Raw genomic sequence first — 22,694 nt, forward strand, 5'->3', positions numbered from 1 at the left:
CCCTTCATGCAAGGGAGGGGGGTATTTACAAACAGCTGGGAAACAACAATGATGATGGTTTTGTGTGTGTGTGTGTGTGTGTGTGTGTGTGTGTGCATGTGTGTGTGTGTGTGAGTGCCTGTGTTTGTGTGTGTGTGCATGCTAGTGACCCTTCATGCAAGGGGGGGGTTATTTACAAAAACAGCTGGAAAGCAACAACGGTTGTTCGTCTACGTGTGTGTGTGTGTGTGTGTGTGTGTGTGTGTGTGTGTGTGTGTTATATAATCTAATCTGGGAGGGTGAAGGCAAAGAGGAGGTAGTGGTGAAGACCAGAAGAATGAGAAGATGCTTAAGCCAATCTTCAACATGTCTGGACTTCCAGATTGTGGCCTTCACGCTCGCAAGGGTCTCACACACACACACACACACACACACATGCGCGCACACACACGCACACACACACTTTTAAGGCTGAACTAAAGTGATGGTGTGGGGACATGACGAAGGAAATAGGTCAGACTGTGTGTACCCCTCCCCTTGGACACCCCCACCCACCCCCACGCCTCAGTGTCCTGGCTGGACTTGGAAAGTGGGACACACACACACACACACACACACACGCACACACACCAGATGGGAAGCGTGTGCGCTCGACAAAACGGAACCTGTTGGGCTCCAGAGGTCGCGGCCGCCGCGGTGTTATGTCACCGACTCAACCTGGAGACCAGGATGTGATCGGGCTGCAGAGCAGGAGGAAGAGCGGCGGGATGAACCACAGCGGGACCGGACCCTGAACGCATCGCGACCTCTGACCCCAAAACAAAGTTATCATTTTCAAATCACACATCGCTAAGATCTTTATTGCCAAGTATTTGTGATAATTTTAAGCTTTATCTAATTCCTATTAATTACAGGTTGAATGTCTCAACATGGTTTTTAATTTCTTAAATAATATCGAAATATCGAAAAATTGATTAACTTTGGAGCCCTCAGCTTATGATCCGCACAGTAAAATAAAATAAAATGAAACTCTAATCAAAGGAAAGATAGATAAACAAATAAAATAGCCCTCAGCTTATGATCCGCACAGTAAAATAAATTAAATTGAAAATAAAAAAAGAAACATAAATAAATGAATGAATAAACAAATAAAATAAAATAAAATAAAATAAAATAAAATGCGCATCCGAAGCCCTCAGCTTATAATCGGCACAGTAAAATTGAATACAATGAAACTCTAATCAAATAAAAGATAGATAAATAAACAAATAAAATAGAATGCATATTCAAAGCCCTCAGCTTCTGATCGCCACAGTAAAATAAATTAAACTGAAAACAAAAAACAAATAAATTAATGAATAAATAAATAGAATAAAAGGCGTATCTGAATCCCTCAGCTTATGAGCTGGACAGTAAAATAAAATAAAATGAAAACAAAATAAAAAATGAATACATAAACAAATAGAATACAATAAAATGCATATTTGAAGCCCTCGCTTATGATCTGTAAACAGTAAAATACAGTACAGTAAAAAAATATATATATAATGAAAATAAAATAAAAGATAAATAAATGAATGAATAAACAAATAAAATAAAATAAAATAAAATGCATATCTGCACGATAGAAAAAAATTTAATGAAAATATAATAAAATAGAAACAAATAGAATAGAATAAAACTGAAGTAAATTAAATTGAATTTAATTAGAATGCAAACATCTGTGTCAATATGCACATCGGATCGTAATGGATGGTGGCCCGGGATGTAAACAAAACCACTGCACATCCTGCGAGCCGTGTGTTTGGATGTGTGTTTTGTGTGTGTGTGTGTGTGTGTGTGTGTGTGTGTGTGTTTGATGGGGGGGTAACATTGGCCTTTAATCCTCACGTGAGAGCGGCAGCAAAGTGACAGCGGACCACCAACCCACCCCCGCCACCCGGTGCGGCCGGAGCTTTCAGTCACAAAATCAATTTTAATTTTCCCATCTTCATTAGGGTTGGACAACATGGCGGTGGTTGGGGAGGGGGGGGTGTTTGAGGGAGAGTTAACATCCACACACCTTGCTCTTAAATCGGTGTTAAATCACGGGACATGTTCAAATGTCAGACGCGTCGCTCCGGCAAATCGCAGCGTCCGGGGTAATTCGGCGGCTCGACTCTTTACCTCGCCACGCTTCCGCGGCAGGGTTTCACTCCGGGGAGAGAAAAACTGCTCATCCTTGACCTGAACGCGTGACGCTACAGTAATACATGCTTTTTTTACACGGACGGTAATACGGTAATACATGGACGCTACGGTAAAACATGCTTTTTTTTTACACGGATACACGCGTTATTACACCAACACCCAATCGAAAGTATTGGCCGATTATCGATTTATACCGCTGCCAGTACCTCCTGATTATGATAGCGCTGACATGCGCCGCCGATAACCTGCGTGTGTGCATGTGTGTGTGTGTGTGTGCGCATGAGCGCTGACAGGTGACCGTGTTGTTGTTTGCCCTGCGGGTGGGGGAGGGGGGGGGGCGAGGAGGTCACTGCTTTGATTGGCGGGGAGTTGCGTGCGTGTGTGTGTGTGTGTGTGTGTGTGTGTGTGTGTGTGTGTGGGTTGGAGGTTGACGGCGGCCTCGGTGCAAGCGCCGGCTGCCTCGCTCGTGCGAGTTCAGTGAGCAGCTCATCGTGTTCGGCATCTGATCCTCACACTCACTGCTCATCAGCTGACCCACATACCCCTAATTACGCACAGTGCCATCCTCCCTGTCGCCACGGCAACGCCCCCAAACACAGAGAGCCGGAATAAAAAACCCGTACATCCAAACTACATCAGCTGGATTTACTTGTTTTTTTTTTTTCTTTCTCGGGGAATTCGCAGGAAGTCGTCCTCCGCCCGCCACGCCGCTGTCAATCAAACGCGCCGGATCAAACGGGATGCCGATTAGCGGCGTGCACGTTTGATGAGTTTCTCGAAGCAAAGGTGGAGCCTTTTGAATCCGGTTCATGATAAAAAAGGATAAAACAAAGTTTCAAAACGGTTAGCTTAGCATGCTGAACTGCTACAGCTAATAAAGCCCCCGTACAGGATGACATGTTTGTTTATTCGGGGTGAGAATTGATTAAAAAAGTGTTTGATGGACGTTCGTTTGATGGATGATCAATTTATCCGGCGTGGACTTAACCCTGACGTGGTTGGGTGTTATCCTGCGCGCCCGGACAAAGCTAACATAATTGACCTATGAGTTGGTGCGAAGCTGACTATACCAACCTGTCAATTTGTACAAAGTTAGCATAATCATCTTGTGTGCTCATACAAGCTTAGCATTAGCAACCTGGGTGCTTGTACTGACATTACTGACCTGCGTAATTGTACGAAGCTAATTTTACTGACCTTTGTGCTTGTACAAAGCTAATATAACTGGCGTGCATGTTCGCACAAAGCTAATACGACCAACCTATGTGCTTCTACATTGTTAGCATTATCGACCTGTGTGCTTGCACAGAGCTAGTATTACCAACCGGCAAAGCTGACATTACCCAATACCGACTTGAGTGCTCCTGCAAAGTTAGCATTACCAAATAATGTTTTCGAACAAAACTAATATCACTGACTTGTATGCTTGTACAAAGGTAATAAAACCTGGCATGCATGCTTGGACGAAGCTAATACGACCAACCTATGTGCTTCTGCAAAGTTAGCATTACCGACCTGTGTGCTTGTACACAAAGCTAGTGTTACCAACCGGCAAAGCTAACATTACAGACTTAAGTGCTCGTGCAAGGAAGCATTACCAAACCGTGTGCTTGTACAAAGCTAATATAACCGGCGTGCATGCTCGGACAAAGGTGATATTACCAAAGTATGTGCTTGTATAAAGTTAGCATTATCGACCTGTGCGCTTGTACAAAACTAGCATTAGCAACCGGCAAAGCTAACATTACCGACTTGAGTGCTCGTATAAAGCTAGCATTACCAAACCGTGTGGTCGTACAAAGCTAATATTACTGACCTGCCTTCTTGTACAAAGCTAATATTACTGATCTGCATGCTAACTCCAACATGTTTTGCTTTGAGGTGGTACCGGAAGGCGGAGGCGCTCCTGTGACATGCTAACTCCTTCTCGCTTAAAATACTCATATTTGAATTTCCCTTCAACTGGCATCGTCTCGCCTGCCTTAGCGCATCATGCTAATCACACCGGGCGTCGATGTAATCGTCCCCTTGGAACTGAAGCGCGGAGAAACGTTCCACGTTGCAAATTAAATGAACAATTCAAATCTTCTTAACTTGTTTGTTTAGTTAATGAACTGATTCATCGAAATCAAATGGATAGAAGCCACTTGTCAACTTGGCGTTAAAAGAAAACCTTAAAAAAACAAAATCAAAATAACAAGACTGCACATTCATGGTAAAGTGCACAACACACATTAAACTATAAAGTATGACGTGCATGCAGATAGTGAGGTGAATCATCCTAGACATCCTTGATCTGAAAGAATGAAATATTCTTATTCGATACTTTGTACTGTGAATGTGCTGACAGCAAAATTGCACAAAAATAATCAATGGAAATCAAATGTACGAACCCATGGAGGTCTGGATTTGGAGTCACACTCAAAATCAAAATGCAAAAACACACAATTAGCTGATCCGACTGTGATGTAATGTCCTGAAAACAACTCATAATGAATCAGTGTTGCTTCCAAAGTTTGATTTCACACAAATATGACTGACAGAATACAAATATATGTCTTTATCTCTGCACTTTAGCGCAAAAAACCAAGGGGTAAATGTCATTAAATGTCATTTTAGGCACCATTTTCCAGTGATTAAAAATATAAAGAATAATTGTCCATCTTTGTGCAAGACACGCATGTGTGTGTGAGTGTGTGTGTGTGTGTGATCGAGTATCCCAGTGTTTTGCATACATATAATATAAAACACCATCTGTCAGGACCCGAGGCCGTTCTTGCCCTACTACCCTCCTTGTTCTCCTCCTTCGCCCCCCCACCGCCGCCGCCGCCGCCGCCGCTCGCTCCTCCCTTATTGTTACCGCAATTGTTCCGGACGCACAAATCGTCAACAATCGCGCACTCGGAAGCACACGCACAGACACACAACCCTGAGAGTTATCACATAATAAAACACGTAATGAATTTACGTACCGGCGGTGAGCCGACAGACGTGCGGGGAGTGAGCGGCGTGCTCTTCCTCTCACTCCCCGCACACACACACACACACACACACACACACACAAATGAGGTTAATGAAGACGAATGCAGGGACACGCTACTATTGACACCCGGTGTCTCTAATTGCGGCCCTGTTCTTCAAGGACGACAAAAATAGAGCGGATGAAGGGGAACCGCCGGAGCAGCAGCAGCAGCAGCAGCCGCGAAGAAGTGTCTCAATCGAGGGGGGGACGATGTGAAGAGGCGTGCACGTGGCGGAGGAGGGGAAGAGGAGCAGGAGGACCGGATCAGTGATCCAGAACAGTGAGCAGACAGAAGACACGTGTTCGGTCAAACATGGAGCAGAACGCCGCGTCCCCGGCACAAGAAAACACTCAAAAAACAAATCCGACTCCGGCCCGGGCCGCGGCCGTCCCGGAGGAACGCTGAAATAAAGGAAAGTGGGCGACGGCGAGGGGTTCGCGCAACCCCCCTCCTGGAAGTGACGGGGATAAAAATAACAAAAATAACAGCAGATACTTCCTGATTTGGGAAAAACAAGCGTGATTTTTTTCATTTTGGTCCGGGGGACGCATACGGCCTAATTTGATGTCAAGGGGGTAAAATCAGTAAAATCATCACCTAGAAGTAACACTTAGTCCGAATTTTTCCTTTGTTTTAGTGTAAAGGAGGTAAACAGGTGAATTATAAAAATATTTATATACAAAAAAAAATACATGGCGAATTAATGTTAAAAAATGAGTTGATGAAATTACACCCTAAAAATATGGTTGAGTTAAAAGAGTAAATCTTGTCACTTTGGGAAAATTTGCCACTTGAATTTATTTGAAAATTGATTGGTGGCATGTATAATGTTTACAAGGCTATTCTGGTTATTAAATCATTCTTTTTAATTTTGCCTGTTTTCTTTTTTTTGCTATCCTTCTTGTGGTTTTTATGGAAATACAACGTTTTTTGGACGTTTTTTATACAAGGATCATTTTTTTTTCATATTTTGAAGCAAAAAAATACATACCAGAGTTACTTTTTCATTTTGTCCTTACCGTTTTTTTTTTTTTGCTATCGTTCTTTTGTAGAAATAAGAAAAGAAAAAAATCCTTTTTAACGATGTCACAAGACGTTATTTATCCAAAAATCATTTTGTTTTCAAATTTTGAAGCAAAAAAATACATAGTAGAGTTACTTTTTCATTTTTTCCTTGCCCGTTTTTTATCTTTTGCTATCGTTCTTGTTGTTTTTATAGAAATAAGAAAAGAAAAGATCATTTTAACAATGTCCCTTGACATTTTTTCATCCAAAAATAATTTTGTTTTCAAATTTTCAAGCAAAAACATACATAGCAAAGTTACTTTTTCTTTTTTTCCTTGCCCCTTTTTTTTAGCTGTCGTTCTTTTACAGAAATAAGAAAAGAAAATATCATTTTAACAATGTCACTTGACGTTTTTTCATCCAAAAATCTTTTTTCTTTTTTTTTTAATTTTGAGGTAAAAAAAGAAATTCCAGAGTTACTTTCTCATTTTTTCCTTGCCCGTTTTTTTGTTGCAATTGTCCTTGTTTTTTTTTTGTTTTTTTTTATGGAAATAAGAAAAGAGATGATTTTAACGTTGTCACAGGATGTTTTTTTCATCCAAAAATCATTTTGTTTTCAAATTTTGAAGCAAAAAAAAGACATCGCGGAGTTACTTTTTCATTTTTTCCTTGCCCGTTTTTTTTGCTATCATTCTTGTGTTTTTTTATAGAAATAAGAAAAGAAAATATCATTTTAACAATGTCACAGGACGTTTTTTCATCCAAAAATCATTTTGCTTTTAAATTTTGAAGCCAAAACATACATAGCAAAGTTACTTTTTCATTTTTTCCTTGCCCGTTTTTTTTTTGCTATCATTCTTGTGTTTTTTTTTTATAAAAATACGAAAAGAAAAGCTCGATTTAACAATATCACTTGACATTTTTTTCATCCAAGAATAATTTTGTTTTCAAATTTGAAGCAAAAAAAGACATTGCAGAGTTACTTTTTCATTTTTTCCTTGCCTGCTTTTTTTGAAACCCGCTCTATAAAACCCCCAGATGCATGAGAGAAGAAAAAACTAACAAACACAAAGATTTAATATCAGTCAGGGGACCACAAAATATAGTTCAGAGGGCCACTATTGGCCCGCGGGCCGCGAGTTTGAGCCCCCTGATTTACTGTTTGCAGGACTTATCCTGCCTCCCCTGTCAATCACGGGGTCCAAACATCCAACCGTTCACACTCAACATCGGCGATGAGATCCAAGAAGGTTTCCTCCTACCTGGGACGATGGACACGGTGTCTCTCTCCCAGGACACCACGCTGACGTACTCCTGCACGGCGGCTGGGATCAGGCACTTGAACACAGCTACGTTGCCCCGCATCGAGCGCTGGTCCGCCACCCGCACGGTGTAGGGCTCCCTGAAAACTGCACACACACCACGCCGGCGTTAGCTTCTCGGCTAAAATGCTATCGCCGTTCATTTATTCACGTCTAAAAATAATTGATTTTACATACAGTGCGACTTATTCTTGCGGGACGTTTCGAGCAAACTTCTTCGGATGCTCAGCGGAAATATGGTATGGTGACATATTTATGTAAAATCAGTTATTTTTGGAGCGCTTTTGGTGTGCAGATTTTTTTCAAAACCTCTATCACAGTGTTTCCCAACCTTTTTTGAGCCGCGGCACATATTTTACATTAGAAAAATCACACGGCACACCGCCAAATAAATATGTCAAAAACATATTTTAACGAATTAGAATGAAACCGTAGTCTCAATTTACTTAGTGTGAAATTTAATATATCTAATATCTGTAGATTCATCAAGTTGCAATGCAAATTTCCAACTGATGTGCAACTTTTCCAGAACACTTTTTTCAATGTCTGAAGACATGTCATCAATATATCTGAAAATAGTATTATTTGAGAGAACTGGCTATTTCTTTATCAACGCCAGAGCCGAGCTTTTCTTCTCCAATGATTTTGCCGGCAGGTAATATTAATGTTTCGCTGTTTGGATTTAGAGACGAGTTCAGCAACTTTATATCAAGCTTTCACTGCTTTCTCACTCGTCTTGGTCGTTTTCAACAACGCTGCCTGTTTGTTTACGCAGATACAAGCACTTTTTATTTTAAAAATGTATCACGCAAAGCGTCACTAATCACTCTGATACACAGATGCACAGGTTAATTCACTACCCGTTGCCATGGAATGGACACGCTGCCCACATAGACATAGGAAGATACATTATTTACGTTGGATAAATAATTTTCGGACCAATCGGGTGAAAGTGGGCATTTTTCCACGGCACACCGGATGACCTCTCACACACACTAATGTGGTTGGAAAACACTGTTCTATCATATGAAAACATACAACCACTCACCCTGTCATTCACATCATACAGAGACTGCAAACCATTCACACGCCATATAAATATACAATCATTCATCCTCTCATTTACATATCATACATGAAAAAACATTCACTCTCTCATTCACACAAAATACAGAAAAAAATATCACCCTTTCATTCATCCTTTCATTGATTTGCATTGTGTTCTGCATTCTGATTGGCTAAAAAGTCCCTCCGCTTCTTCTCTACCTGTGCGTCAATAACGTTGCAGTTTAATACGTACACGTACGTAAAACAGCTCGCCGAATTTACATGACGTACGTGCAAAAATTCTCTTGCAATTTCGAGTTTCTCTAAAACCCGTAATGTTGACAAAACTGCCCAAAAGGCAGCGGAAGATGCTATCTATCGCAGATAAAGTTAAACTTCTGGACATGCTAAGGGAAGCTAAAAGCTACGCGGCTGTAGGTCGGCATTATGGAATTTATGAATCTTCCGTACGACAGCAGCGATAAGTTTTGATAAGGATGCAAAAAGGGTTGCAACTGTCCGCAATTTTTTTCATAATCATTTCTTATTTTCTCCCGTTTAATCTAATTACTCGGGTCGCGGTGGGCGGTGCTAATATCTGCAATTTGAAGCCTTCTGTTCACATTGATGATTAAAATTATTATTTGACAGTACAGTACAGAAGTTATTTGTTGAAAAAAAAACATTTCTAAAGTACAGTACTTTTATTTGTGAAATAATTGAGCCTGTAAAATGGTTTGTTCTTTCTTTTCAATGTATAATAGAGTATTTAATTGTATAATAATTGTAAAAAAAAAATAGAGGTTTCTACTTCACGGATTTTCCCTATCACGGGTTCTTTTTGGAACGTAACCCCCGCCAAAAACAAGGGTATACTTTACTTCTAAAGCTCCCTGGAAACGGTCTCTCAAACAGGTGTTTGCCCGGCGACACTTCTACTTCACTCACAGAGACACTGACCATCGCTTTTTTTTGTGTGTGTGTGTGTGTGTGTGTGTGTGTGTGTTTGAGGGTTGTGAAAAATAAACCAAAGATTCAGTTCCAGCCTCGGGGGTCTCTCATCGCGCTCCAGTCCTTCAAGAGGCAAATAACGTCCTTGTGTTTACATCACCGGAGAAGCTCATTTTACACTCCGGCGCGGCGCACCTTTTCATCATCCGGCGCCGCCGCCGCCGCCGCCGCCGCCACTGTCGCCTGGCGCACGTATCCGCGGGAAAAATGATTGGCCTACCCCTGTCTATTTTTTGAACTCCTCTGTTTTCTCCGTAAATGGAGCAAGCCGCCATTAGGAAGGATAATCATGGAAATGATTCGCCGGCGTTGGTATGTCATCACCATGAAAACATTGATCTCCTGTTTGTGTTTGGAACTTCACAAGGATGCGGCGGCGGCGGTGGCGGTGGCGGCGGCGGCGGCGGCGGCACGGAGCGAGTGGCACACTCAGAGTGAAGTAAAAGGTTATTTGTGCCCGGGTTTATGCAGATTCATGCAATATTTCACACTCTGGTGAATGAGCAGGGACTCATTAGCAAAAAAAAAAAAAAAAATCACATGAAAGCTACCGTGTTATCCGAAGGTTGCTAAGGAACTGGTTCGGAAATCCCTTCCCTGGTAACAGACACGGTAACAACATGCATACGTTCCCGCTGGAGGAGGAGGAGGAGACATGCATGGAAATGTACGTTTGCCTGAGCGGGCTGAGCAATGTGGTTAGCACTGAGGCGGAAGCGGCGAGTGGAATAATGGCAGCGCCACAAGCCCCGACACACACACACACACACACCCAAAAAAAAAAAAAGAAAGAATCTACGTCCCGTCCGAGGGACCGGGGCCCGATAGAGGCCGCTGGCGGCGGGATGTTTGCTTCACGCTAATCCCCACATCCACCCCCCTCCGTCTCCCGGGGCCAGGCTTTTGGGTCATGTGGGAATGAAGGCAGCGCCCGGCTGGCATGCAGCTCAGGGTCCTGGCTCAAATCCCCAACTTGGCGCTAGTATTAGTATTAGAATGAATATGAGTATTAGTTTAGGGTCGGTGTTGGGAGGCAGAATATGAAAACAGATGTTGGCGGCAGGAGGGACGGCGGGGGGGAGGGAGGAAGAGAGAGAGGGAGGGACTGGCCTGGATGAATGATCGCGTTGAACTTTAAATGATATGAATGCACTAAATCGCCCGCTGAATATATATTTTCAAAACACAACAAATAAACTTTTTTTTTTTTTTTTTGCAACGTCATTTTTTCACTAAAATGAGGTGGGGTTTTTTTTTTTTGTGGGGTGCGTGCAGTTCCACGGGTGGCCACAGGGGGCGCCAGCGAGCACCGACGCGAACCTCGCTCCTCCTCCGCCTTTGCCATTTCCTCTTTATTTATCCGCCGCTCGAACAATCCGAACCCCCAGACGGGCCATTCGGCTCCAGACGAGCGCCGGCTTATTAAAGCGGCCTCTTGCAGTCTAATCAATTGAACGCACCAATTAGGTTTGTTAATGAGAGATAATTAAAGGAGTGTGTCGCGGCTAAATTTAGCCCCGGCACCGAAGGACAGTTTGAAGAACGGAGGCGAAGCGAGGACGGAGGAGACTCGGCGACGGTGGCAAAAGCCACCACCGGTCATTGATTTATTATTAAAAAAAAAAAAAAAAAATCCACCGTAATCAATATGTTGCTACGTCCCGTGAGCACCCGCCGCTTAACGGATCAATTCTTTGACCCCATTGATTTTTGAGAAATAATTACAGTCTTGGGGTTATTATTGAGCGTTATGAACGCCGTTCTCTGCTCCTCATCGGAGTTATATCATCTAAAAGCGCGCCGCTTATCGCTAAGTGCTGCGCGGCGGCGTGCGTTGCTCTCCGGCCTCGCCTGGACGCTGCGCCGCGGCGCCGCCGATGGATTTAACGGGGGTTACGTCAGTGTAAAGACACGGCGGTTCATCCCCGGCGCGAGCGGAGGCCCAGGCAGCGGGTCGGAGGATGCAGATGTTCCCTGTGCAGACCGTGTTCTAGGTCAATCTGTGTTCAGGTTGAGACGGGCTATTTTAGGGTGGTTCTATGTGTGTGTGTGTGTGTGTGTGTGTGTGTGTGTGTGTGGCCTGGGTTTTTTTTTCCGTTTCAGCTGCTAATCACATCTGCTCTACTTTAGGTTGTTTTTGCTCAACAGGTCTGATGTTGACCTTCTATCGTCTGGACCGGACCTCCCTAAGAACTGGACCGAGGGGTCCCGTCCAGGGAGGCGGTTTCCATGGTGATTCGGGTTTTGCAAACACCATTGCTACCCTGTAGCGTTAATAAAATGAAATTAATAATAACAACAATGATAATAAATATTTCATAATCATTAATACTAGAAAAAATATTATTAGTAAAAATTATAATAATAATAATAAAAGTGAATATTAATAATGATAGATAGTGATAACAGCAATTAATGACAGTAATTATAATAAATAATAATAAAATATGTTTGTGTTAAATTTTGTAATAAATGTGTGCTTATTAATACAATAATTATATGATACAATAATAATAACTCAATAAATACTGTATTACCAATAATACTAAAAATAAAATATTATTGGTAAAAAAATAAAGATAATAATGACAGTAAATATTAATAATGATAAATAGTGATAAAAGCAATTAATGACAGTAATTATAATAAATAATAAAAATACATTTGAATTAACTTTTGTAATAAATTATTATCAATACAAAAATAGTATCATAAAATAAAAATAACAATAACAATAACATACTAAAAATAAAAAAAATATTAGTCAAAAAAATGATAATAACAGTAAATATTAATAATGATAAACAGTGATAACAGCAATTACAATAAACAATAAAAATACATTTGTATAGAATATTGTAATTAATGTATTATTATCAATATAACAAAATAATTATAATAATGATGATGATGATGATGAACTTCAACGATAATGATAATATTCTTGTCAAAATCTTGTCATGGCAACTGCACCTGAATTTCAGCCCTCATCCGAAAGGCTTCTTCAGTTTTTCTTGCCACGACAAGAAGATTTCAGCAAGAATTCACCATGGAAGGACAATAACAATAGTAATAGTTCCACAATATGGGACCAATAACGACAAATTCTATTCTATTCTAGAAATAATAACAACAACAGCGCAGCATCAACAGCTCAGAAACACGCCATCCGGGCAACAGGAAGTGGACAGGAAGATGCTAGCAGATGCTAACGGGTGCTAGCGGTGCGGACTCACCAGCTTTAATGCGGATGTTGGGGCTACGGATCTTCCCCGCCTGGTTCTCGGCGGTGCAGAAGTAGTCGTTGTCGTGGATGTAGCTGTTGTAGGCGGAGGGCGAGAAGGGGTAGAGCTGCAGCGTGCCGTTGGCGTAGACATGGCGGATGTGGGGCACGTCGTAGATGTCGTCGCCGGTGGCCAGGTACCAGCGCAGGATGGCGCTGGGGGTGCCCCCTGCTGGACAGGGCAGGGACACCCCCACCGAGCTGGAGTAGGTTACCCTCTGCAGGGAGGCGTTCACAAAGTACAGCCTGGTGGAGCCCACATCCTCACTGTGTACTGCAGCGACACACACACACACACACACACATTGTGAGAACGTCATAGCGCGCCGTTGGGTTCAATAACGTCAGGGAAAAAAAACAACAACAAAAAAAAAGCTGAATAACTTTTAAACCCCGTCGCGTTGTTTGTGTTTTTTTGTCGTGCTGCTGAATCAAAATAATCCACGCGGGGAAACTTTGACCGTAATCACACACAATTTCTGACTTATTTTAATCCCTGGTTGGGTTTCGTGTGTGATTGAATGTTTAGTTTATTTTAATAAACGCACTATTTTCCTTTCTTATTTCTTTATTGAACACACCCCGTGAAATTCTGGGTCGGCCAGACACGACCAAGGAACCTGCAACATCGCAACGTATTGTCAAACACGGGAACTGTCAAAACCCAACAGGGAACACACACACTCACACACACACACAAAGGTGTGAAACAACGGGGATCTGCGGACTGTCCTTCAAAATGTGTTGCGAAATAATCATAACAAAATGTATGTCAAGCATCCAGCTGCAAACATCGGTCATGTGACGCAGAAAGCCAGGGATTTGGGCTAAAGCCTGTGGCGGTTTAGGTGGACGGCCTTGGAGGGGGCGTTACCTCCATACAGTGTGTGCACGGACACACACACACACACACACACACATAAACAAAGAGAAAGGGAAAGAGAGAGAGATGCGCTGATAGGTTATGTGATTGGAATTTCTATCCCAGACGCAGAGATTTAAGTCTATTTAATCTCCTTACATATTTAACACACTCATGCACGCACACACACACACACACACACACACGCGCTTGCAAATGTTCTTCATTGGCGCTCGGATTAAAACACATATAGTTTCAGCCGGGAAGGGAGAGCGAGACGGAAACTGGGGGAAGGGACAGGGTCAGAAATTTGTGGATCATTAAATGGAAGATTAAAAGGGGGAAAGTTGTGTGTGTATGTGTGTGTGTATGTGTGTGTGTGTCTGATTATGAAATCCAGCGGCGTCATTGTGTTCTACGTTTTGAGTTCGGAAAAGAACTGATCGATTTGTGATCGATTTGTGATCGGTTTCACCTGACAATCGGCCAGAGGGGACCCTCCCAAGTTCTCAAGGAAAATCAAAAAAAAAAATTAGATACTATATTGGTGAAATATGCTTAAATAATAATTTTTAAAAAAGTATCATTCTTATTGATTGTGTTAATATCGGTATAATTATTTTCATTAATTTCTCTATTTTATTATTATGAGATAAATTAAGGAAAATAATATGTGAGATAAATAATAGATTATTAATACTTATTAATCAACTAAATGAATTACTTTAAAAAGAAAAAAAGCAAATAGTGAGAAAAAATTAGCAATAATACTAATACTACTACTGAAAATAGTCACAATATTTACAAGTATCTAATACAATAATATTAATAGAATAGCAGTACTGAAGAATATTGTCTAATAAAAAAAGTATTATTATTATTATTATGGTAATAGAATATAAGTGTATAATAATGGTGCCTGTATAACAATAATAATAATAATAATTCTTATAAAAAGAGCACAAGTATATAATCACACTGTATAATAATGGGGTCTATAGCAATAATAATAATAGTGGAACATAAGTATATAATCACGCTGTATTTGAAAGAGTTAACAACAACAACAACAGCAGCAAACGTGACTTGACACCAATGTTTGTGGACAAACCAAGCGCTGGGTGTTTGCAAAAAAAAAAAAAAAAAAACAGAGAAAAAGAAAACACCGGGCCGCTGGTCATCGCCAGGGACTAAGCCGGCAAACTCCACGGCGGCAACGGAGGGGGTCGGTCAATAATTCCGACTCCTTCTCACAGAAGTGTGACCGTCCCCCGGACCGCAGATTGATAAAGCCGGGCGGCGTGTTACAGATGGCGTATGAAATGTGCCTGGCGGTCCAGCGGCGGGCGGAAAAATCCAGGTCAAACTCCCTCCCCGCTGCAGATTACTGATAATGGCCCCTGAGCATAAAGCCATTATTAAAGATTGCAATATCTATAATCTCCCAATGGGGGGACGGGACTAAAGTAGAGGAGTGAAGGGGTCACCCTGAGAGCTCGGGGGGGGAGGAGGGGGCAAAAGGGGGCGGGGCAGGAGGACCTCGCTTACAGTAGATTATATGGCCTGGGGGACGGGGCCGCGGCAGGGTGGGGGCAGGACCGATGGAGCGGCGGCCCCGTGGAAAAGTAGTAAACTCCCGCCGTTCGCTCTGTCAAAACTGTCTCTTCTCCGGCCACGGTGTTGCCATGGCGAACCGTCACCCGTGGGATGACGGCGTGATATTTTGGCGTGACGTCGGACGGATTCACGATTGACACAAAAATTGGACGAAACTGAATCTAGACTTTCTTCTTTTTCTTTTTTCTGTCTTCTAATTGTCTCTTTATATTCATATTTAATGACAGTTATAACTGTTACACTGCTGTGATAAAAGCATTTCCAAAGGGGATGGATGAAGTTTATCTTCATATTCTTATTTCCAGAGGATTTCATGTCCTCTCAACTTCTTTCTATTTTGTTTTATTTACCATTTTCTCGTCGTGGATTTCGCTCTGACACCGGCAATGAGAAGAAAAACACTATTTCGCTATAAGTGTGACTTAAGGATGTTGCCGTGTGTGTGTGTGTGTGTGTGTGTGTGTGTTTCAAACTCAGGGCTGCACCAGGCGTTACCGTTTTAAAAGCTTCCCTGAGCCGGAGGTGAGAACAAAAACAACTTGCTAAATTATAAATCCCAGTCCAGGTTTAGACAGTAAAAGCAAAGACATCCATAAAGTGATGTAACAGTCAGAAAATATTGATTATATATCAATAATTCATATTTCCCAGAAGCACACACATTCAGTTTGATTCCAGCAGATTTGACATCACGTCAGTCAGCACACACACACACACACACACACACGACCAGGAACAAGTTGATGGAAGAGGGAGGTCAGTTCTCACCCGACGTATCGATCGAACCATTTGATCAACCCGATATCGGATTTGATAAGTGATCGATAAGTGTCAGTAACACCAGAAGGGAATCTCCAACCGGCTCCGGTCGAGTTTTGAGTTGATTCTTTACGATCGCGGACGAACTCTTTAATTCGACAGAAACCCGCCGCTCGTTCTGGCGACGACGACGGATCGAGCCGATCGGTATTGATCTGCGCGTCGCCCGACTGCGGCGTCACTTCCCGGAACTCAAAGGACCGTCCCTCCTCCCCCTTCCTCGGGGCGAGGGAGGCGTCGGGAGCGCCGATGGCGGACGCAGGAGCGTCGCCGCCGCCTGTCACAGCAGCCGCAGACGCCGTTTTATACATCCTGCCGGGGAGCCGCGCATGAATATGTATGTCGGAGAGGCAGAAGTCATAACCTATGCAAGGTTTCATCATGCATAATGCAGCTGTTCTACGCCTCTCCAGGACGTGCGCGCACGCATGTGTGTGTGTGTGTGTGTGTGCAAATCGTGCACGCTTACATCCACACAACTGCGCAAATACAAGGAGGTAAACAAACCCCCTCCCGTTCTTCACACGCGTTCTCACAGTCGGACCCCGGCGCCTCTTCACGTCCGGCCCTCTTCAACCACTTCCTGCCCCTCCATCTTTTTTTTTTTTTTTTTTTTTTTTTCTCCCCAGAATCAGATCATTTCATCTCCGGCGGACTGGGTGATGAGAAATGTTGAAAAAGGTCAAAAGGGGGGGGAAGACACGAGCGGCCGCCCGGCTCTCCTCGAGTGCTTCCTATTTTGGAAAGGAGTAACTTCAAGCGCTTTGAAAATCACTCCATCGCTCCATCTTTTATCCTTCAGGTGCGGAGGGGAAGGCGGGGGGTTCACATGTAAAGTAGGTTTTTTTTTTTTTTTTTTTGTTTTTGCTTTCGATGGCGCCGCATTTTGATGGGAATAGCGACGCGGAAGAAAAGTGGGCGGCGGGAGGGTGAGAATTGAATATCGGTGGGGAGATAAAGATAGGTGTAATCTTATGGATAATCCTCAAGGGGGGGGGGGGTAAGTAGGTGGCTGGGGGGTTGAGGAGCTCGGGGGTGTGCACGTAGAGACGGCGGGCGTTACATCTAATCAGCAAAGGGGTATCACCGCTCCCCGCCCACTGTCTTTCTGTACACCATGTCCCCAACAATCTGCTACCCACCCCACCCAGTGTCAACACCCCCATCCCTCCTTTGGCCTGTGCTGTGTCAGTAAAAAAAAAAAAAAAAAAGTGTGCTACTTCAGCACGCCACCCCCCCCCCCCGACGGCGTGGAGGGGGGAGAACCTGCAACCCCCCCTTCCTCCTCACATCAAAGAAGCGTGTTTCTCTCTTAATGTGAATATCAAATCTGCGGATCACAAGTCCCAGCACAGTCTGCATAAACTGCCCCTCCCCCAGCCTTTAATTCTGCCTAGTGATGAGGCAAAGAGAGGGAGGGGAGTTACTGCGAGAGGAAGCGACGGGAGGGAGGGAGGGAGGGAGGGAGGGAGCGATGGAGATGGAGATCTAACAAAAAACAACTACTTGCTTTGGAATTTTTTTTTTTTTTTTTTTTTTGGGACGTTTTGACGCCGACCCCGAGAAGGTGCGGCGTCTGAAATAGATCCTGAGGGCTGGCGTAGCACCAGGTGGAAACGCAGCTCGTTTGTCGCCGTTGTTAGCGTCGTCGTCGTCAACGAGGTTATCGGTGACCCGGTGACGGGATCCATCGGAGGCCTTTTTTTTTTTTTTTTTTTTTTTTATCCGCGTCTATTTTCCGGTCATCGTTACAAACTAGCTGTTTTTTTTTGCACCTGGAACCACGGGGGAGCCCCGCAGATCCCGGTGTTTAATATTCCGGTTATAATCTGCAGGCCGCTCGCGGGACCGAGCCCTCGACCCCGACGGAAAGCCACATCTCTCGCTCTAATCCGCCTTGTTGTCGTATTTCTTTTCATTTCTTAATTAAATAATGGCAGGCTCGAGACGGCCCGAAAGAAAAGGAGGCCTATGTGCAAATGATTGTCACCCCTGCGGACCCCGCGGCTCCGTCGCCCAGCGGTGCCTGTAGCTCAGATTGCAGCTTTAATTGTGCAGCCTTGCACAGGCAGCCCGGGGAATTGGACTGGGGGAGTGTGGAGGAGGTGGGAGGTGGGAAAGCGAGGGGAGGGTGGTGGGATTTTGCATATTTCTATTTGTGGAGGGCGAGCGGTGGAGTGTGCCACTTTATTGCTTATACACACTTCCAATTGCAGGGTTTTTTTTTTTTCGTTTCGGTTCGGGGTTGCAGACATGAAATGCATTTTTAAAGAAAAAAAAAAAAAAACCCACACACACACGTTTTAAAATGTGCTAATTCACATTAAAAAAAAAAAAAAACACAGCCAAAAGACAGAAAGAAGAAAAATATTATCGCCTGTAATCACGTGTGGAAAAAAAAAATCGCTTTAAAAAAAAAAAAAAAAAAAGCCCTCATTGTGCTCTAATGGAGACGCCGTTAATTATGCAGTTAACACAACTGCGCCAAAATAGCTCGGAAATAAATAGACGCACTATTTAACCGCGCGGAAGGAGACGAAAACACAACAACACGGATGACATCCAAAGTGTCAATCATTTTATCCCTCCGCGCGCCGGCGCGTCGGAGGGGGTCCAGGTGTGCCATTAGCGGCCGAGGCTCCGGTCCCCGCCCGCCGGACGTCCTCCCCCCGAAACCCACGGCACCAGGAGGCGTCGGGGGGGAAAGTTGAATTAATGGCAGAGGAAAAAGAGGGATGGAGGTAATGAAGGAGGGAGAAGGGGCGAAGAATGCGGCGATATTTAAAGAGTTACTACGCAACCCTCCGAGGCCTTTCGTGGCTAATTGCTAACCGGCTAAATTAAAAAATATATACTAATGAACTAATAAATAGATAATTAAATAAACGAAGACGCATTCCCGCTTCGAGTCGTTCACCGTCAAATTAGAGAGAGGAGGTTGGGGGTCGTTTAAGGATTTATGAGAAACAAACAAATAAATAACAAAAACAAACAAAAATGGCTCCGAGGCGGGCGCTCGCGCACAAAAAGGCCCCGGATTTACGGAAGAGAAAAGAGAACCCTCGCGCGCGCCTCAAAATCCGGTGTAACGGCAGAAAAACAGCAAGTTTGCAATGAAGGGAAAAGGGGGGTTGATTGGAAAAAATGAATAAAATAGTCATTTTTAATTAACGGACAGTGATTTGCACTTAAAAATAATATTGTAAACGAGAGGGGGGGGGTAAAATCGAAAAAGGGGGGGCGATTACGGCCTTTCTGTGGGTGCAGACCTATTAGACTAATAAGGCCTCGGTGGGGGGTGGAGGAGGGAAAAAAGGCCTTTTATTTATTTATAATAAAAATAAAACATAAGATGCGTTGGGTTTTATTTTTAAAAGAAGCACTTGAAATATAAAAAAGGGGGGGGGGGTGTAATAAGGTGGAGGCTTGTGCCAAACCCGAGCAGCTGCAATTAGCAAATAAGGCTAAACAATGAGAAGCAGAAGAGGGAGGAGGGGGAGAAAACACCGGAAAAATAACCCTCACAACTTCACGCCGGAGTAAATCTACCCCGATACAGGTGATCGGTCCGGATCCCTGATAGGTTTACTGTGTTTCTCCTCCCTTCCTCCCCCTGTTCCCTCCATCTCTCCCTCCCTCTGTATTTTGCACCTCGTTCTCCCCCATTCAGCCATTTTACATATTCATAACCGGAGTTAATGCGAAAACACCCCCCTCCTTCCTCTCCCTCCGTCCGTGCACCCCCCCCTCCCACGCCAGCACACGCTCCTGCACCCACGACGTGCACTTTAAAAAAAAAATGTGACTTTCAGTCTTTTTTTTTCCCTCCCGTCAGCTGGACCCGACCTGCTTTTCATTCACAAATCAAATTTCCATGCAGCCGCGCCACAACAAACATGGAAGCCCGATCCCGCCCTTGTCATGGGAATTAAAAAAAATAACAACAACAACAACCCCCTGCAACGACATTGACAAGTTTCCATCGATTATCACCAATCCATCAACTTTCCCCACCCTCGAACCCGCGTCCATTCTTCTCCTACCTTCTTGCAGAGAGTACAGCAGGAGCAAAGTTACAAGCCACATGCCATAAAGAGCGGGTGTGTTTTTCGGGAAGGTTCGGCGGTGCGGGCGGGTGTGCGGCTCGCCTCCTCGGCCAGCTGGCTCTGCGCGGCGGCGGACTGGCGACTGTGCTCCCCGCAGCTCCTTCCAGCCCTGCTGCTGCCCCGCAAAGCGTGGAGGGGGAACGAGAGGAGCCCCGGCCCCGCCCATGTCCCCTCCCCGCCCCTCCTCTCCGGCCGGGACTACCGCGCATAAAAATTCATCCCTCCTCCAAAAAAAAAAAAAAAAAATGAAAATGAAGGGTGCGATAAAAACGCAACACCGCAGAAGGAGGGCTCGGTGCGGGTCGGTACCGGACGAGGACCCGCACGGTCTGGGTAGCTGTGTCGGGGAGAGCGCAATCTCGTTGCGCGCCCACCTGTGCGGGCCCTTCTCCTTTGCGCAAGCCTGCCCACGCCGCTCCACAACCCGTGGGTAAGGGTGGGTGGGTTTGCGTGTCCCTGGGGCTCTTTGTCTGCGTGGATTGCGTTGATTTTTCTTTTTTTTTTTTTCTAATTTTTTTCCTTTTTGTGTCTCCGTGCACAGAAATGCGCAAAGGCGGAGAAGTGAGGACCGGCGCGGCGTGACACTTCCACGCAGCAGGTAGGTCAAAAAACGGTTTGCCGGGCAACTTCAAATCCACGCCCACCCACCTCCCTTTCTCCGCTCCTGCACCACCACCCCGTGTGTGCGTGTGCAACACAAATGCCAGGTGTCCAAAAAACATCCGAAGCGTTCACGTTGGTCATCTGCAGAGGAATTCCTTGCAAAAAGTGTCATCGGGAATTATCGCGAGATTTAGATTGCAGCGTTCAAAAATCTGCCAAAAATCCTTGCATGAGGTTTGATGATGTGAGTAGTTTTTTTGTTGTTTTTTTTTTTTTTTTTCTTTTCTTGGCCTGTCAGATCCTTTAAGGACGCGGTTAAAAGACAAAAAACCGCTCAGTTGGATTGAAATTTAATTTGCGCTCATTCACAAACCTTAAACTAAAACCGGATTATTGTCAAACAAGCATTTGAGTTCCGTCCCGGTCGGATTCCGCCCGTCCTCCTGTCCGGACCGCGACCCTCTGCGGCTCCGGCCTGCGGGAGGGAGCAGACTGCGGGGCTCTGGCGCCCCCTGCTGGACGAACACGGACACATCCGCGGTGTGCATATCGTGCACGGCGAGTGCGTCTCCGCGATTTTCCACGGTTAACACCCAAGAGGCAACCGGAGGACGTCTCTTGCGAACCTCCTCCCACCCACCTTGGATTGGCTGATTTCAGATCAGAGCAGCAAGTGTGCAAACTATGCTTAAAAAAGTTCCACATGTGATAGATTTCACTCTTTCGAGCGCTAAACTTGGTGTCCACTCACCTGTGCGCGCTCCAGCCTCCCCGTGCACTCTGCTCCAACGTTCACGCGTGTTTTTCTTCCTCTGTCTGCAGAATCTTCCACCCACTCGGGATCCAGCGACACCCTGTGGCCACCTCGCAGACATTTCTCCACTCTTCCTCAGGGGAGGACCCCAAATAAGCCTTAAACTTTTCTTAACTTATTTAACAAATAAAGGAACCAATTTTTCCGCATCGAAGCAGCGTTGATGTTCTGATCTGCCGAGCCGAGAATCACGACCTGACGCTGCGTCGCCGAGTTTCTCAACAAGACCCCTCTTGTGGATTCTCTCGTATGGCTTTCACACATTGAACACGGGACATTTTCTAGTCTAAGCCTAATGCTTAACATTTCTATTGGTGTTCCAGAAATATGAGAAATCATGCAAATGTATAAATAATGACAAAATAAACCTACACCGCACAGGTTTTGTTGCAAACTTTATTCGATTTTTCACCCATCGGTAATAAACAGATCCAGAGCAGTCGAACAGGGACGAGGGGGTTAGAAACGTCTGAGGGCAAACCAGCTTGGCGGGGAGCGGCGGCGGCGGCTCGGCGAGTCTGGTGGGGCGAAGCAAAGAATCCCGCCGTCGCACTTCCCCCCCCACCCTGGACGCCTGCCGGATCTCATATTGCTTGCAGTGTCGCAGAGAATCAGAGGATCGGAGCAGGAAACCGTCAGGAGAGATCACTTCCTTTGCATAGCAGTGACTCGCTTTATTCGTTGGGCCCGGAGGCAAACATGGCTCCCCAGTGGTTTCCTCCAACACGTTTGGCCGCCGTCAACTTCAGACAGTCCTCCGGTCTCCTCACTTTCAGGGGATATATTAACTTTATCGGTCATTTTGTTTATATTCTGGTGAGATATCAGGCATTGCTCCGAATTGGTAACCTTCGCATGCACCCACCCCTCAGCTAACTCAACAAATATCCTTTCAAAAGAGATTTCACTATCCTACATCCATTTCAAATATTTTAATCATTTTAATTTTATTGTGGAATAGTATGTTAGCTATTTTGGCATTTTTCTGTGCGCTCTTTCGATTGGCAGAACCC

At 44.4% G+C, this 22,694-nt stretch overlaps 1 protein-coding gene and 1 long non-coding RNA gene across 3 annotated transcripts in view; one reads left to right on the plus strand and one right to left on the minus strand.

Moving 5' to 3' along the window:
- The window catches only part of LOC147213772 (cell adhesion molecule DSCAML1-like), a 57,066-nt gene extending 35,762 nt beyond the window's left edge, over nucleotides 1–21,304 (minus strand). For both annotated transcript variants that reach the window (XM_086142533.1, XM_086142532.1), the window contains exons 1-3: nucleotides 20,202–21,304; nucleotides 12,814–13,134; nucleotides 7,460–7,606 (exon numbers count right to left, since the gene is read on the minus strand). In XM_086142533.1, the coding sequence (XP_085998659.1) occupies nucleotides 7,460–7,606; nucleotides 12,814–13,134; nucleotides 20,202–20,430 (697 nt within the window). In that variant the 5' untranslated portion in view covers nucleotides 20,431–21,304. The remainder of the gene's footprint in view (nucleotides 1–7,459; nucleotides 7,607–12,813; nucleotides 13,135–20,201) is intronic.
- Nucleotides 20,554–22,063, plus strand: LOC147213773 (uncharacterized). The gene is made up of 3 exons (XR_015104429.1): nucleotides 20,554–20,694; nucleotides 20,806–20,862; nucleotides 21,690–22,063. It is a non-coding gene; the product is annotated as an uncharacterized LOC147213773 (long non-coding RNA).
- The last annotated feature ends 631 nt before the right edge of the window (nucleotides 22,064–22,694 follow it).

This window comes from Fistularia commersonii, chromosome 35 (assembly GCF_037954325.1).
Source record: "Fistularia commersonii isolate RoL2024-O1a breed Wild chromosome 35, RoL_Fcom_v1.0, whole genome shotgun sequence".
NCBI lineage: Eukaryota > Metazoa > Chordata > Actinopteri > Syngnathiformes > Fistulariidae > Fistularia > Fistularia commersonii.